This window comes from Phocoena sinus, chromosome 9, assembly GCF_008692025.1.
Source record: "Phocoena sinus isolate mPhoSin1 chromosome 9, mPhoSin1.pri, whole genome shotgun sequence".
NCBI classification, from domain to species: Eukaryota; Metazoa; Chordata; class Mammalia; order Artiodactyla; family Phocoenidae; genus Phocoena; species Phocoena sinus.
This window is the reverse complement of record NC_045771.1, coordinates 55,038,102-55,056,713: the sequence shown is the minus strand read 5'-3', so window position 1 is coordinate 55,056,713 and position 18,612 is coordinate 55,038,102. Positions and strand designations below refer to the sequence as shown.

The window sequence follows — 18,612 nt, the reverse complement described above, 5'->3', positions numbered from 1 at the left end:
GAGCAGTGAGTGTTCTATTTCATGCAGGCACCTCCTATATGGAAAGCCACAAATCACTTTGGTGAAATAAGGGGAAAAATAACTATGATGTCACTGTGAAGTTGCTTAGAATAGTGGAGAATACAAATGATAAATAACTAAAGAGAAACTACAATACTGGCACAGAGGAAAGATATGAGAATCACAGGAAAAAAATGGCTAGGTACCCCTAGAGTTTATCATTAACAAAGGGGTACAGTAAGCATAGATTTTAAGAAAGCAGATTTTAACATTTTTCCTCCCCCAAAAATAAAAGGAGATAAAAATTAAGAACTCAGCTCTGGAGTTGGACTGACTGTATCTAAATCCTGGCTCTGCCCCTTAGCTGTGTGATTGTGGGCAAGTTACTCAAACTTCATGGGCCTCAGTTTCTACATCTATAAAATGAGGGAAATAATCTCATCCCAAAGCTTTTCCAGAACTGGTAAAAGAAACAAAGGAAAAAGTAATAGGTGACATTCATTTAACACGTGAGACACGGTTCTAAGCGCTGCAAAGGTATTCGTTCATAAATACTCTTCACAGCTGTGTGAAACCAATTCCATTATCAGCCCTATTTTAATAGGTGAGAAAATTGAGCTTAACCTAGTGTTCAATAAATATCAGCTTTATTTCATGACCCTAATTACCAAGGGAAAGCACAAAGAGAGACAGAAGATTCACATAAATAGACGTTGTTTTAAAATTACAACTAGTATCAATGAAGAAAAATTGGCCAAGAGGAGAAACCAATGTGTTACACAGAAAGTTTAATGGTGTGTTTGAAGTTTTAAAGAACACCAATAAAAAGAGAAGAGAAGTTCTCTTAGGACTAAGTCCTAAATGAGATGAAGCTGGCAAGAAAAATGATTTCAGATTTATATATTATCAGAACAAGAAAGGGGGTGACCAATTATCAGGGACATATGAAGAGAGATCAAGTGACAGAGAAAGGAGAGCTCCTCAAATTTCTTCATCCAGAATATATTTCAAGTGTTTTCTTAATCATTTTCTCTCCCTAAAAAGAGAGTAAAATCCGACTCCCTTGTTATAATCCATATATGTACTCAATCCCCTCCCATTTAGTTTAAAGCCAAAACAACAAAGACACTTTTGCCCTTTCTTCTTGTTCTCCTTTCCTCCTCTGCCTCACTCCTCAAAATAGCTTGCATTTCAGCCTCCATTTTTTTCCCTTTCTCTCTTGACCCAAAGCAGTAAGGTCTCCAGCCCCACCAGCTCCCTGCACATACTTAAGAAAAACCTTCCTAATTGCAAATTTAATGGGTCCTTTTCAGGACTCATCTGATTTGTCTTTGCTGAATATCTGACACGATCATCTGCATTTTCAGCAACTCTCTTCCTTCCTTGGTGCTTGGCTGGTTTTCTTGTGCTCTCCCTAGGCAATCCCTCTCATACTATTTGGTTCTTCCTTTGTCCAACTCTGTTGGTGTTCTATTCTTTCATCTCTTCTATTTCACTCGGAGATAAGATATATTCTATTTTAATTTAACCATCCTCCGTGCTTTACTTTGGGCAGTGTCCCAGGTGCACCCAACTCTCCAGAGCTTAACATTGAAAGTTTCCCAGGACATAAAGTGGGGGAAAAAAAAACTGTCACTGTTTAACCCAGCCCATTGCCTTCTCATTAGGAATTCAGCTTCCTCTGGGATCCCCAACAGGCCTCGTTTGTAACATTTACTTAGTTTCCCAGTATCTCTTCTTTCTCCTACGAGGTTTAATCAGACACACAACAAAAGCCATTGGTTCCTTTTCTGCTTCCTCAGGGGCTTTTTTGTCTGTCAGTACCTGTGCTGCGCGCTAAGCTGCTTCAGAATTCACTCTCTTGTCTCACCCATCAGGCCAACTAGGAATGACGTCTATCTTATTCTCAGTTGAGTTACCACAGGGCTTTCGACCGTTAACCAAAGTTCCTAGTGTTTACAATTTTCCTTGGCTCAGTCAGTGCTGGTGGATCTGTAGGATCATTGATTAAAATCCCTGAAAACAGAGATAGTTAAAAACACAGCAATCCCAAGGAGACCATTTTGAACTAGAGACAGAACTATCTTTTAAATTTTCAAATAATTTGTTTATACAGGGAAATATGTTTCCTTGAACCACAGAAGGAAGGGAGCACATATTTGCTTGGAATCAAACATTAAGCATGAAAAATGTCTCATGCCTGAGATCTTTAAAATAATTTCCTGTCTATTTGTTGAGCTCAGATATTTTTCTGAATAAAAGCCACTGAGCATGTACTATCTTTCCAGTTGTCAGATTTTAGTGACAAAGGAAGATATCACTCTCCAGTTCATTATGATGGGGCAACAAACAAGAGCCTGAAGTTAAACTTCGGGGGCAACCCAAGCATACTTAAGGAAAGAATCAAATCAAACCCCACTCCTTTTTTCCAAAGACTTCCTTTTTGATCCTGGCCTACCAGATCTCATATTCCTTAAAAAGCAGCCCAAATCGACAGTGTCTACAATCCAATTTTGCACTTGATTACCCTATGCAATTTGGAGTCCTAAATTTTCAAATACATGCCATCTCTCCATTATTATAATTGCTCCTAATGGTATAGTATACTCCTTTTGTATGCATCAGTGCTAAATAGACTGCAAGCATTTGACCAAAATTCATTGACACTACAACCCATTAGCTTTGAGCTCTAAAAGCTCCTGGTTTCACCCAAGCCCCGGCTTACTCATTAATTCATGTTTCAAATTTCCAATATTTCTGCTACCTTGAATTACTCTGAGCCTATCATTTATGTCATGAGTAGTAAGGGATCTGGTTAAGTCATCTGCATTTTAGACTGATCAGTTGCTATTTCACAAACTTCCTGAAGTCTAGTCTCCATACCTTGCTGTCCAAGAGCATGTGCTGTACCTAAAACTCATTAATTGGCCACGACACTTTTTAAATTAATTGACAAATCTTCATTAGAGGTTCAATGATAATCACAAACAATTCAAAAAATCTCCCAAATGTTCACTACAATTAATGCTTCTAAATACTCGACTGGTCTCCATAGTACAATACTTTAATCAAATTTTGTTTTTTTTGGCAAAATGTTTTAGCAAGTTCTAGAGGAATAAAGCACTACATAAGGAAGGTGATCATACATTTTATCATCCAAATGGAGACACCAAATAGTAAAAACACTGAATTAGCAAAAAGGAGCGCTATTAATAATTACACAAAGACAACAAGCATAAACCAGGACTGTCCCAAGCAAACCATTACATAAGGTCCCCCTCTACACAAAGCACCTTATACCAAACTGGATCTTTATCCTTCTTGGGAATATCATGTAAAAGAGTGAGGTTAATCCGAGAAGTAGTCAATGAATATGTGGTCAGAAAAGATAAGTGAAAGAGCTCTGTGCAAAGGGAAGAACAAAGATTTAATTCCCAACTAAAATGAAATCCAAACTGTATTGTGAGGTATTAAAACATGGCCCAAAGATTATCTGACATTCTTCACCAAGAGGTACAGTCTGTGTTCCCCTCCCCTTGAATCTGGTCTCTTCAAATACTTGATAACTAAAGTAGGTGAAAGTGACACTGTGCCAGTTCTGGGCACAGGTCTTAAAATATAAGCAGCTTCCACTTTCTGTACCTTGGGATCTTCCCAGACCGGGGCACGAACCCGTGTCCCCTGCATCGGTAGGCGGACTCTCAACCACTGCGTCATCAGGGAAGCCCTATCACTTTACTTTTAACCTAAGTCTTTATACTTAAGGTGGGTTTTTGGTAAACAACATATAGTTGGGTCTTGTTTTTTATCTACTTTGACAATATCTGTCTTTTAATTGGTGTATTTAGACCAATTACATTCTAAGTGATTTTCATATAAGTGTATTAATAGCTATCCTGTTTGTAAACTGTTTTCTATTCATTGTACGTCCTTTTCCTTCTTTTTCTGCCCCCTCTGATTTTAATTGAGCATTTTATATGATTCCATTTTATATCTTTTTAGTGAATCATATATGGATCCCTCATATCCCAGTCCAGCTGTGCAAAATGATACCACATGGAGCAAAAACAAGCTTTTCCTGTCCGGCCCTTTCCCAAGAGTAGGTTCATGAACAAAATAAATGATAGTTGTTGTTTTAACTCTCTAAGCTTTGGGGCGGTTCATCTTGCAGTAATATGTAAGCAGAACATTCCTAAGACGGTCCTCAAGGCCTTGCCAACTTTTCAAAACTCAGTTCATACCGATCTCCCCTGAACTCCCAGTCACATGGGGCTCTCCAAGTCTGTAGAAAATACCAAGCTCTTCTTAGGGGTCTGGCCTGAAACACTCTTATCCGTGCTCTTTACCTGGTTGGTCACATCTCCTCCTTCAGATCTAAGTGTAAATGTCCCCTCAGCAGCAAGGCTTCCACTGTCCATCCATCTAAGGTATACTCATTGCCCACCTCTCTCCCTTACATAAACATATATAACCCACCGCTCTCTATCTTAGTTATTTTTCATAGCTCTTTTCCTCTTTGCAATTTAAAATTACAGATGTATCTGCTGACTCGAGTAATCTTTGCCTTCCCCACTAGATGACAGGTTCCATGGAAAGAGAAACTCAGTTTTGCCCACCATTACATATCCATTGCCTGGCCCACTACACAGAACACAGTATGGGCTCAGTAAATGTCTCCGACGGAAAGAGCTCTTTTAAATGCACAATGCCTCTCTGCATTGCTTGTTTAGACCAGGGCTTCTCAACTTTGACACTACTGACACTTTGGACCAAACAATTCTTTGTTGCGGGAGACTGTCCTGTTCATTTGTACGATGTTTCACAACATCCCTGGCCTCTAGATGCCAGTAACACCACTACCGCTCCCTGAGTTATGAAACCAAAAATGTCTCCAGATATCAGCAAATGTATCCTGGTTTAAAATAAAAGGATGACAATAACAATGAAGCAACTCAGGAATGTGGGTTTGCTTTAAACTGAAACCAATCTTATCGTCATGTCCTTCCTCTACTCCTCCTCAAAAACCACTTAAACTGAACTAAGTGGTTTACGTGGGAGAGAGATTCTAGGAGCCCTGACATTATGATAATTGGAAATTTCTACACTAATTCTTTCAAAATATTCCTCCACTATCCAAGGAATGCCTCCATTTTCACCAGCTGGACTACAACTCTGAAGACAGGAAATATCACTGATTGTTTTGAGGGTCTCCCAATCAAATGATCAAAGACCCTGATAATAAAAATGGCTAACAGAGGCCAACATTAAAACACTGTCTAATAGAAAAGTTATCCCTGTACAGTTTGGTCTAATAATTGAAATCATGGTTCTTGCTTAAACAATATACTCATTGTCACTTTTGCCAAAAAGATTAGGCATTGTTTGTTTATCTGCTGCAAGCTAAATGGAACCAGCTGTACCCATGAACCAGCTCCTAATGCCTTACATTCTTCCTGAAAAGGAAGTCAGGGCTGAATCTGCAATTTGAATAGGCTTTAAGGTTTTTGAAGATAAAATTAGCAGATGTTGGTGGGTGGGCTATTATCCTCCTTGGAGTAGGTAAGGATAAGAACTCTACTTTCATCTGTACACAAGGAGCACCAGATCTGAAAATCACATGACACAAAGTCCATTCATTTCATTAGGCTTTTTTAAAAATCCAGTTTCTCTTGCACACTGTAATGCCATATTTTATGCATTAAATTACAAAGTTAACACTGATTGTATTATAGTATGATGCCATTTTCATATCCTGTGACTAATAGTGTGGTTACAGGCTTGATCTTTGAAGTGAGCTGTGATAATAAGCCTATGGACCCAAAGTCTAAAAGAAATCAGAGCAGACCTAATGAGAAACAGAGAGTGCAGCAGAGCCCGTAAAATGTAATCAGATTTGCCTCTCTTTTGTACAGAGTTTCGTTTGTGGGTAGATAACCTCTCAGGATGCTGGAGTCAGCATGACAGTCCAGGTGTCAACACTTAAGATTGAAACTTCAGTGAACCAGGAGTCCACTGTTTTCCATCTGGGGATTTCTGACTTTCAGAATTCTTCAAACTCCTCCTGATAGTGTTTCAGTGGAGCTGACCTTCAGGGCCAGCAGTAAGAGCCACCTCTTTAATCTCACATATTCTAAAAAGGTGGCTGACTGCTGCTGCCTTTCTTCTTGCTGCTGCTTGTTTTAATTAGCAGTATTTCTTCCTCCTATTTCTCAGGCGGCTTTGAAGAGCTCTTTGAAATGTATTTAGTGTATTTCAGTCTTGGTTTGGCCTAGCCTCTCAATTTATGAGGTCCTTGAATTCAAGTTCAATGATTCAGCACACACTGGCAGAATGAAATGCTAAAAGAAGACTGGCATTTTCAATCACATAAATCTCCTGTTACATAAAGTGACCAAATTCCTCCATTGTTCTTATGGACCTGAGATAACAATTTACAGCTGGTACAGACCAGTTTGGGCCGGCTCCTCTGTTTAGCAGGCTCCTGCAGGAGTAAGGCTTTGGCATCTTCACCTCAACAGAAACTGAAGATAAGCAGGAAAAAAATGACCAGAAATCAGGGTCATCTGTGGGAGGACTTAGTCTGAGTAAGTCCAATACTCTAATTCCAGAGATGGAACAAAGAGCAAACTTTTTCTTTCTGTAAATGACACTAGAAGCATGAGAAAGGCAAAAGCAAGCAGCTACAGCCTCACAATCCTTTAAAGTAGGAAGGAAAAGAGAGGAGTCTGTCCCGGGCAAGAGTAAAGGTTTATAGCTTCTCACCACTCGGGGAAGGGTGTGGAACCCGGGAGAACTGGGGGTTCAGGCATGGGGTCGGGGGTAACTCGGGCGCACTCCAACTGCAGATCCCAGTGTGCTGAGGAACACACAGGTCCCACCATACTCCAAGTTTGGGAGTTGAGGTGGCTGGTGCTCATAGCTCTTACCTACAACAGCCAGGCATCCGTGGGTGCTCACATATAAACAACCCACCAACCCGTCCAAATTATACTGTCTAATGCCAATCCCACTTGAACACTCAAACATAACACTTTCGCTTTTATCAAAATTTGCACAATAATTCAAATAAATAATTGATTTTACTTTAAGGCCCTCAGGCTTTAACAGATTTTGTGAAGAGTCTGGTGAAAATTTCATTATAATGTGATTAGAGGAGCAAGTCCCAAAAGGGAACTCTCCCAAGGAGTCCTACAAATATACACAGTGATGAGGGAGGCTTGATTTCAAAGCACATGAGGCTATGAATTCAGTCACCACTGGAGAGCACACATTTAAAATACTTTATTCAACCTCATCCTCTCTTCCTTCCTTTTGAAACCCCACAGCATTTTACCTGGGCCTTTCTTACTGCATTCTATCTTATATAGAATACACTACGTTCTAACTTATACAGAGTTCTTTACATATATGGACCATCTTCCGTCCAGACTGTTAAGTTTCCTGAGGGCAGAATCTGTATCTAAATTCCCTCTTTTTCACCTACAGCACAGAAGGGGCATAAAAACAACATAACAAACACTCATCATTAATTAAATAAGCTAAAAAACTGTTAACCAGTCTCTTAATGTATTGATACAAATGTCCTTGGGAAACAGATGATTTCAAGGGGCTGAACTAAAGACATTTTTAAATGCCACATGTTTTAAAATGTAGTACATTATACACTGCATGATTTTTTAAAATCCTAAATTAAATGCTACAGGGATTTAGAAGAGAGAACATAACCAGGAAATCAAACTAGGATAAAGATTAGTAGCAAGAGTGATGATAAACTGCCTCCCTTCCCCAGACAGAAACACACACATGCACAAAGAAAGTATTAAGAAGCTGGAGAACACTGGTTTCAAAACAAAACAAATCTCTACTCAAATATAAAACCGTGGGAAGTTCAAAAGTTTTTTTTTTTAATAGGAAAACTTATTTGTGAGTGTTGTATGTTGAAATGGTTGCAGTTAACCAGCCACATTCTTTAGAGGCAAGCTCATTACCAAGGGGGCTACACAGTACAGGAATCTCAGTCAACTTCTCCCCAACCTATGTATCCCTACAGGAATAAGAAACTCAAGAGAATTCAAGAGTAATAAAAAGTCTTTGTACTTCTTCTCAGGTTTCTAAACAATGGCTGACAGCAACTGTATCAAAGTCAACAATTACACAAATCTTTTGATGGGGGGATATCCTTTGCTCATATATTTGAACCATGAAATAAAAGACGACTTACATATATCATAAATGGAGATGAAGAAGAATATTATCATGAACAAAATGCCAAATTAGTGAGGTTTGAAATTAATGAGTGTTATAGATTGAACTGTATCCTCCAAAAAAGATATGTTGAAGTTCTAACCTCTAAAACCTCAGAATGTGACCTTATTTAGAAATAGGGTCTTTACAGAAGTAATCAAGCTAAAATGAGGTCATTACAGTGGGCCCTAATCCAAAATGACTAGTAGTCTTACAAAAAGGGGAAATTTGGATGTGGAGACAAACACACCAAGAGAGAGAACACCATGTGACCACGAAGGCAGACATCAGGGTGATGCATCTACGAGCCAGGAATGCCAAAGATTGCCAGCACACCGCAGAAGCTAGGAGAGAGGCATGGAACAGATTCTCCCTTACAGGACCAACCCTCAGAAAGAAACCAACTCTGCCAATACCTTGATCTTAGATCTAGCCTCCAGAACTAAGAGATGATAAATTTCTGTTGTTTTAGCCACCCACTCTATGGTATTTGTTTTAGCAGTCCTAGCAAACAAATACAATGAGGTTTATTGCAAAATCCAAACTTGACACCTGTAATTCAATACACATATATATAAAATGCTCACCAACTGAGTATCATGGGTATCTCTACAAATGCCATGCAGCTTTGTTGCAAGATAACGATAGCTGCTCTTGGGGTAGATGCTAAATATAACGTTTAAAGATGGAGGCAGGGATGCAGACAGCTATGGGAAAGTGGTGAGGCGTACTGGAACAGGGATCCTAACATTCAGTTGACTCTTTAAATTACGTAGTGCTTTAGGAGGCATACCAAATTCAGCTCTCTTAATGTTGCTAGATGGCACGTAACTGTTGTTCTTTGGCCTGACCTTGCCACCATAAAGCAAATAAGCACAAGCAGCCGGTCATCTCCTAAAGCAGGTGAGTGGTCAACGGCTTTCATCTCCAGCTGGAGGAAATTAAATAGTACATGTGATCATCAAGCTTTAAACTGCTTGAGAAATCCTGACAAGATACACTGAGACCTGCTGGAGTGAAAAGTATTAACTGTCCAGAACTATCCTTCTCAAAGATTGCAGTCTTTCTTTTATTTGGGAATAAATGGAGAATGTTTCAACTACCTTTCAAGATTTTGTCATAAATCTTAAAGTTAAACATTTAATAGTTATTATCTTGCATTTGGAAATTAGCTGAGCATATCTTTGGTGGGAAGGCACTTCAAAATGATTGGTTTATTTCCTTATAATGAAATAGTATGTTTGCTTCTGTTTGATCCACCATTAAAACAAATCAGAGCATCTGGGAGAACCATCTGGAATACTCAACAAGGACCAAGTCTTTCCAAGAAGGCCTTATCCTGTGGAAGCAGTATGTAAAATGGTTAGGAAAAGATGACCTCAAACCAGAAAGACATGAGCCAAGACAAGTTCTGTCACTAATAACCTGTACTGACTTGGACAAGTGACTAAATTTCTCTAAGCACCAAGATGTCTGGTCCAGCAGAGATTATAATAATATAAAAATGGGACCTTTCTTATAGAGTGTTGTGAAGAATAAATGAGACAATGAATACGCCATATTTTATACAAAATAACTGCTTAATCCAGTGTAGTTATCTTCACCTTATTAACATGAAAGGTTCAAGTAATTTTTACACAGTAGAGTACTATTTTTCCATAGGAAAAAATACAAAAACTTGGGACACAACCACTACTGAAATTAACTCAACCATTTATGCCATTACCATGGATTCCATAATGCTTAAGAGACACAATGAAGTCATTAACAGCCCTCTAGATATTTTTTTTCCTTCCCCATCATATTTTTTTTCTATTCAAATTTTTTAAAGGCTTTTTTTGGGCAAATGTCTAAGAGTCAAAAGTAATACTCAATTTTGATCTACAGCATTTCTGAATTTCCTTACTTACATATCTTCCTTTATCAGGAATACTGCTTCATCTTAACTTGAAAACTATGAACAAAGGTATAAGACTACATTCCAGAAAAGCCAAAGAGTACCTAAATAAGCACATAGTCAAAATTTCCAATTATGTGTTTAGAATGATCCTTCAGAGAATTGTCTTCTCTATCTCTTTAATTACTTAGCTTAGTTAGTAATTCAATTACTGCTGAGTAATTAGTGAGAATTTCCTATCTTATACAATGACTTAAGAGGGAGACAATAACAAGGATAGTTTAGAAAAAATTTTTTCAACACTGCTTGGTACTGTTATTAAGGTAAAATGAGGCTTTTGTCTCCTGTGGTTATTTCAGGAAGAGTATTAAAAGTTTCTACAAGCTACATGCCACCAAATCTGTGCTCTTATTCAATATGGGAGAGGGAGGAGGCCTATCAGAAACATATAGGGGCAAGCTTTTTAAGAACCCAAATCTGTGCCCTGACCCTGAGAGAGAATGTGGAGGAAGAGGACAAAGGGGGGAAGAGTTGTTTCTCTGTGTGGAAATATATGCAGCATGACGCCAAAGGACACAGGAAGAAAGAAAGAGTTTGCAGTTTGTTTAATTAAGTGACTTCTGAAAGATGGAGTAAAAACTCAAGTTAAAAAGATGTCAAGAATAATCAATAATTTGGCTTTGTCAAAACAGTACTCTTATTCTTAAGCAAATGCTAAACCTCCATAAGAAATTAATCACATCATTCACCTGGAAATGAATTCTCATTTGAGGGTTCCAATGAGAGAAAGAGAAAACAAAGTTGGAAGAGAGGAAGAACAGAAAAGATAAATTGGACAGGTCTGCAAACCTGTTTGCTCGCGGAGAAAAGCAATTCTACTGACTTTTACAGTTGTTAAGACAACAACGATAACAACAAAAAACCTGAGGGAGGAAAATCTACTGTGTATTAAATAAAAATTATTTAAACATACTGTTACTTAATAGTAACAGAACAGGTATATTTTACATGTGAAATATTCAAAAATTAATGAACTTACTTGCTTTTTCCTTTGTATACTGTAGCATAAGATCCTTCTCCTAGTTTTTCCAGTTTTTCATATGAGTCAGCTTTTCCAAATTTGGGACTTGTTGGCTAAAAATGAAGCAGAGGGTAAACAAAACAGATTGTATCAGACTAATTAACAATGAACGGGGGGACGAGGGGAAGATGGTGGAAGAGTAAGACGCAGAGATCACCTTCCTCCCCACAGATACACCAGAAATACATCTACACGTGGAACAACTCCTACAGAACACCTACTGAACGCTGGCAGAAGACCTCAGACCTCCCAAAAGGCAAGAAACTCCCCACGTACCTGGGTAGGGCAAAAGAAAAAAAGAAAGAACAGAGACAAAAGAATAGGGATGGGACCTGCACCAGTGGGAGGGAGCTGTGATGGAGGAAAGCTTTCCACACACTAGGAAGCCCCTTCAAGGGCGGAGACTGCGGGTAGCGGAGGGGGAAAGCTTCGGAGCAGCGGAGGAGAGCACAGCAACAGGATGCGGAGGGGAAAGCGGAGAGATTCCCGCACAGAGGCTCAGTGCCGACCAGCACTCACCAGCCCGAGAGGCTTGTCTGCTCACCCGCCGGGGCGGGCGGGGGTGCGAGCTGAGGCTCGGGCTTTGTTCAGAGCGCACGGAGAGGACTGGGGTTGGCGGCGAACACAGCCTGCAGGGGTTAGTGCACTCCGGCTAGCCGGGAAGGAGTCCGGGAAAAGGTCTGGAGCCGCCAAAGAGGCAAGAGACTTTTTCTTCCCTCTTTGTTTCCTTGTGCGCGAGGAGAGAGGATTGAGAGTGCTGCTGAAAGGAACTCCAGAGACGGGCGCGAGCCGCGACTAAAAGCGCGGACCCCAGAGACGGGCAGGAGACGCTAAGGCTGCTGCTGCCGCCACCAAGAAGCCTCTGTGCGAGCACAGGTCACTATCCACACCTCCCTTCCGGGGAGCCTGTGCAGCCCGCCACTGCCAGGTTCCCGAGATCCAAGGACAACTTCCCCAGGAGAACGCACGGCGAGCCTCAGGCTGGTGCAACGTCATGCTGGCCTCTGCCGCGCAGGCCCGCCCCGCACTCCGTGCCCCTCCCTCCCCCCGGCCTGAGTGAGCCAGAGCCCCTGAATCAGCGGCTCCTTTAACCCCGTCCTGTCTGAGCGAAGAACAGACACCCTCCTGCGACCTACACACAGTGGCGGGGCCAAATCCAAAGCTGAAACCCGGGAGGTGTGAGAACAAAGAAGTGAAAGGGAAAGCTCTCCCAGCAGCCTCAGGTGCAGCGGGTTAAATCTCCACAATCAACTTGATGTACCCTGCATCTGTGGAATACCTGAATAGACAACGAATTATCCCAAATTGAGGTGGACTCCGAGAGCAAGATTTATTATTTTTTCCCCTTTTCCTCTTTTTCTGAGTGTGTATGTGTATGCTTCTGTGTGAGATTTTGTCTGTGTAGCTTTGCTTCCACCATTTGTCCTATGGTTCTACCCTTACGTTTTTTTTGGTTTTTTCTTAATAATTAATTTTACTTTTAATAACTTTATTTTACTTTATCTTTCTTTCCTTCTTTCCTTCCTTCCCTCCTTTAGAAAACGAATCATCCCAAATTGAGGAGGGGGACTTTGAGAGCAAGATTTATGATTTTTCCCCCTTTCCTCTTTTTGTGAGTGTGTATGTGTATGCTTCTGTGTGAGATTTTGTCTGTATAGCTTTGCTTCCACCATTTGTCCCAAGGTTCTATCCGTCCTTTTTTCTTAAATTTTATTCTTAATAATTATTTTTTAATTTAATAACTCTATTATATTTTACTTTATTTTATTTTACTTTATCTTCCTTCTTTTTTCCTTCCTTCCTTCCTCCCACCGTCCCTCCCTCCTTTCTTTCCTTCTTTTCTTCTTCCTTCCTTCCTTCCTTTCTTTCTTCCTACTTCTACTAATTCTTTCTAATTTTCCTCCCCTTTATTCTGAGCCATGTGGATGAAATGCTCTTGGTGCTGCAGCCAGGAGTCAGTGCTGTGCCTCTGACGTGGGAGAGCCAACTTCAGGACACTGGTCAACGAGAGACCTCCCAGTTCCACATAATATCAAACGGCAAAAATCTCCCAGAGATCTCCATCTCAAAACCAGCACCCAGCTTCATTCAACGACCAGCAAGCTACAGTGCTGGACACCCTATGCCAAACAACTAGCAAAACAGGAACACAACCCCACCCATTAGCAGAGAGGCTGCCTAAAATCATAATAAGTCCACAGACACCCCAAAACACACCACCAGACGTGTACCTGCCCACCAGAGAGACAAGATCCAGCCTCATCCACCAGAACACAACACAAGCCTACACAACTCACTGAACCAACCTTAGCCACTGGGGACAGACACCAAAAAAAATGGGAACTACGAACCTGCAGCCTGCAAAAAGGAGACCCCAAACACAGTAAGATAAGCAAAATGAGAAGACAGAAAAACACACAGCAGATAAAGGAGCAAGATAAAAACCCACCAGAACCTAACAAATGAAGAGGAAATAGGCAGTCTACCTGAGAAACAATTCAGAATAATGATAGTAAATGATAGTAAATCTTGGAAATACAATAGACAAAATGCAAGAAACATTTAACAAGGACCTAGAAGAACTAAAGATGAAACAAACAATAATGAACAACACAATAATGAAATGAAAAATACTCTAGATGGGATCAATAGCAGAATAACTGAGGCAAAAGAACGGATAAGTGACCTGGAAGATAAAATAGTGGAAATAACTACTGCAGAGCAGAATAAAGAAAAAAAATGAAAAGAACTGAGGACAGTCTCAGAGACCTCTGGGACAACATTAAACGCACCAACATTCAAATTACAGGGGTTCCAGAAAAAGAAGAGAAAAAGAAAGGGACTGAGAAAATATTTGAAGAGACAATAGTTGAAAACTTGCCTAATATGGGAAAGGAAATAGTTAATCAAGTCCAGGAAGCACAGAGAGTCCCATACAGGATAAATCCAAGGAGAAATACACGAAGACACATATTAATCACACTGTCAAAAATTAAATACAAAGGAAGCATATTAAAAATAGCATGGGAAAAACAACAAATAACACACAAGGGAATCCCCATAAGGTTAACAGCTGATCTTTCAGCAGAAACTCTGCAAGCCAGTAAGGGACTGGCAGGACATATTTAAAGTGATGAAGAAGATAAACCTGCAACCAAGATTACTCTACCCAGCAAGGATCTCATTCAGATTTGATGGAGAAATTAAAACCTTTACAGACAAGCAAAAGCTGAGAGAGTTCAGCACCACCAAACCAGCTTTACAACAAATGCTAAAGGAACTTCTCTAGGCAAGAAACACAAGAGAAGGAAAAGACCTACAATAACGAACCCAAAACAATTAAGAAAATGAAAATAGGAACATACATATCGATATTACCTTAAATGTAAATGGACTAAATGCTCCCACCAAAAGACCAAGACTGGCTGAATGGATACAAAAACAAGACCCATATATATGCTGTCTACGAGAGACCCACTTCAGACCCAGAGACACATACTAACTGAAACTAAGGGGATGGAAAAAGATATTCCATGCAAATGGAAATCAAAGAAAGCTGTAGTAGCAATTCTCATATCAGACAAAAATAGACTTTAAAATAAAGACTATGAGAAGAGACAAAGAAGGACACTACATAATGATCAAGGGATCGATCCAAGAAGAAGATATAACAATTGTAAATATATATGCACCCAACATAGGAGCACCTCAATACATAAGGCAAATACTAACAGCCATGAAAGGGGAAATCGACAGTAACACATTCATACTAGGGGACTTTAACGCCCCACTTTCACCAATGGACAGATCATCCAAAATGAAAATAAATAAGGAAACACAAGCTTTAAATGATACATTAAGCAAGATGGATTTAATTGATATTTATACGACACTCCATCCAAAAACAACAGAAAACACATTTTTCTCGAGTGCTCATGGAACATTCTCCAGGATAGATCATATCTTGGGTCACAAATCAAGCCTTGGTACATTTAAGAAAATTGAAATTGTATCAAGTATCTTTTCCGACCACAATGCTATGAGACTAGATATCAATTACAGGAAAAGATCTGTAAAAAATACCAACACATGGAGGCTAAACAATACACTACATAATAACGAAGTGATCACTGAAGAAATCAAAGAGGACATTAAAAAATACCTAGAAACAAACGACAATGGAGACACAACAACCCCAAACCTATGGGATGCAACAAGAACAGTTGTAACAGGGAAGTTTATAGCAATACAAGCCCACCTTAAGAAACAGGAAACATCTCAAATAAACAACCTCCTTACCTTGCACCTAAAGCAATTACAGAAAGAAGAACAAAAAAACCCGCAAAGTTAGCAGAAGGAAAGAAATCATAAAAATCAGATCAGAAATAAATGAAAAAGAAATGAGGGAAATGATAGCAAAGATCAATAAAACTAAAAGCTGGTTCTTTGAGAAGATAAACAAAATAGATAAACCATTAGCCAGACTCATCAAGAAAAAAAGGGAAAAGAATCAAATCAATAGAATTAGAAATGAAAAAGGAGAAGTAACAAGTGACACTGCAGAAATATAACAGATCATGAGAGATTACTACAAGCAACTCTATGCCAATAAAATGGACAACCTGGAAGAAATGGACAAATTCTTAGAAATGCACAACCTGCCAAAACTGAATCAGGAAGAAATAGAAAATATGAACAGACCAATCAACAAGCACTGAAATTGAAACTATGATTAAAAATCTTCCAACAAACAAAAGCCCAGGACCAGATGGCTTCACAGGCAAATTCTATCAAACATTTAGAGAAAAGCTAACACCTATCCTTCTCAAACTCTTCCAAAATATAACAGAGGGAAGAAAACTCCCAAATTCATTCTACGACGCCAGCATCACCTTGTTACCAAAACCAGACAAGAATGTCACAAAGAAAGAAAACTACAGGAAAATATCACTGATGAACATAGATGCAAAAATCCTCAACAAAATACTAGCAAACAGAATCCAACAGCACATTAAAAGGATCATACACCATGATCAAGTGGGGTTTATTCCAGGAATGCAAGGATTCTTCAATATACGCAAATCAATCAATGTGATACACCATATTAACAAATTGAAGGAGAAAAACCATATGATCATCTCAATAGATGCAGAGAAAGCTTTTGACAAAATTCAACACCCATGTATGATAAAAACCCTGCAGAAAGTAGGCATAGAGAGAACTTTCCTCAACATAATAAAGGCCATATATGACAAACCCACAGCCAACATCATCCTCAATGGTGAAAAACTGAAAGCGTTTCCACTAAGATCAGGAAAAAGACAAGGTTGCCCACTCTCACCACTCTTATTCAAAATAGTTTTGGAAGCTTTAGCCACAGCAATCAGAGAAGAAAAGGAAATAAAAGGAATCCAAATCGGAAAAGAAGAAGTAAAGCTGTCACTGTTTGCAGATGACATGATACTATACATAGAGAATCATAAAAATGCTACCAGAAAACTACTAGAGCTAATCAATGAATTTGGTAAAGTTGCAGGATACAAAATTAATGCACAGAAATCTTTGGCATTCCTACACACTAATGATGAAAAATCTGAAAGTGAAATCAAGAAAACACTCCCATTTACCACTGCAACAAAAAGAATAAGATATCTAGGAATAAACCTACCTAAGGAGACAAAAGACCTGTATGCAGAAAATTATAAGACACTGATGAAAGAAACTAAACATGATACAAATAGATGGAGAGATATACCATTTTCTTGGATTCGAAGAATCAACATTGTGAAAATGACTCTACTACCCAAAGCAATCTACAGATTCAATGCAATCCCTATCAAACTACCAATGGCATTTTTCACAGAACTAGAACAAAAAATTTCACAATTTGTATGCAAACACAAAAGACCCCGAATAGCCAAAGAAATCTTGAGAACGAAAAATGAAGCTGGAGGAATCAGGCTCCTTGACTTCAGACTATACTATAAAGCTACAGTAATCAAGACAGTATGGTAGTGACACAAAAACAGAAAGATAGATCAATGGAACAGGATAGAAAGCCCAGAGATAAATCCACGCACATATGGTCACCTTATCTTTGATCCAGGAGGCAGGAAAGTACAGTGGAGAAAGGACAGGCTCTTTAATAAGTAGTGCTGGGAAAACTGGACAGGTACATGTAAAAGTATAAGATTAGATCCCTCCCTAACACCATACACAAAAATAGGCTCAAAATGGATTAAAGACCTAAATGTAGGGCCAGACACTATCGAACTCTTAGAGGAAAACATAGGCAGAACACTCTATGACATAAATCACAGCAAGATCCTTTTTGACCCACCTCCTAGAGAAATGGAAATAAAAACAAAAATAAACAAATGGGACCTAATGAAACTTCAAAGCTTTTGCACAGCAAAGGAAACCATAAACAGGACCAAAAGAGAACCCTCAGAATGGGAGAAAATATTTGCAAATGAAACAACTGACAAAGGATTAATCTCCAAAATTTATAAGCACCTCATGCAGCTTAATAACAAAAGAACAAAAACCCAATCCAAAAATGGGCAGAAGATCTAAACAGACAATTCTCCAAAGAAGATATACAGATTGCCAACAAACACATGAAAGAATGCTCAACACCATTAATCATTAGTGAAATGTAAATCAAAACTACAATGAGATATCATCTCACACCAGTCAGAATGGCCATCATCAAAAAATCTAGAAACAATAAATGCTGGAGAGGGTGTGGAGAAAAGGGAAACTCTTGCACTGCTGGTGGGAATGTGAAATGGTACAGCCACTACAGAGAACAGTATGGAGGTTCCTTAAAAAACTACAAATAGAACTACCATATGACGCAGCAATCCCACTATTGGGCATATACGCTGAGAAAACCATAATTCAAAAAGAGTCATGTACCAAAATGTTCATTACAGCTCTATTTACAATAGCCCGGAGATGGAAACAACCTAAGTCCCCATCGTCAGATGAATGGATAAAGAAGATGTGGCACATATATACAATGGAATATTACTCAGCCATAAAAAGAAACAAAATTGAGCTATTTGTAATGAGGTGGATATACCTAGAGTCTGTCATACAGAGTGAAGGAAGTCAGAAAGAGAGAGACAAATACCATATGCTAACACATATATATGGAATTAAAGAAAAAAAAAATGTCATGACGAACCTAGGGGTAAGACAGGAATGAAGACACAGACCTACTAGAGAACGGACTTGAGGATATGGGGAGGGGGAAGGGTGAGCTGTGACAAGGTGAGAGAGAAGCATGGACATTTATACACTACCAAACGTAAGGTAGATAACTAGTGGGAAGCAGCCACATAGCACAGCGATATCAGCTGGGTGCTTTGTGACCACCTAGAGG

The 18,612-nt window shown here is 39.2% G+C and overlaps 1 protein-coding gene across 3 annotated transcripts in view; it reads right to left on the bottom strand.

Moving 5' to 3' along the window:
- Positions 1 to 18,612, bottom strand: part of CDK14 (cyclin dependent kinase 14) — a 595,562-nt gene that overhangs the window by 416,600 nt on the left and 160,350 nt on the right. For all 3 annotated transcript variants that reach the window (XM_032642400.1, XM_032642402.1, XM_032642401.1), the window contains one exon: positions 11,181 to 11,275. In XM_032642400.1, coding sequence (XP_032498291.1) covers positions 11,181 to 11,275 — 95 coding nt within the window. The remainder of the gene's footprint in view (positions 1 to 11,180; positions 11,276 to 18,612) is intronic.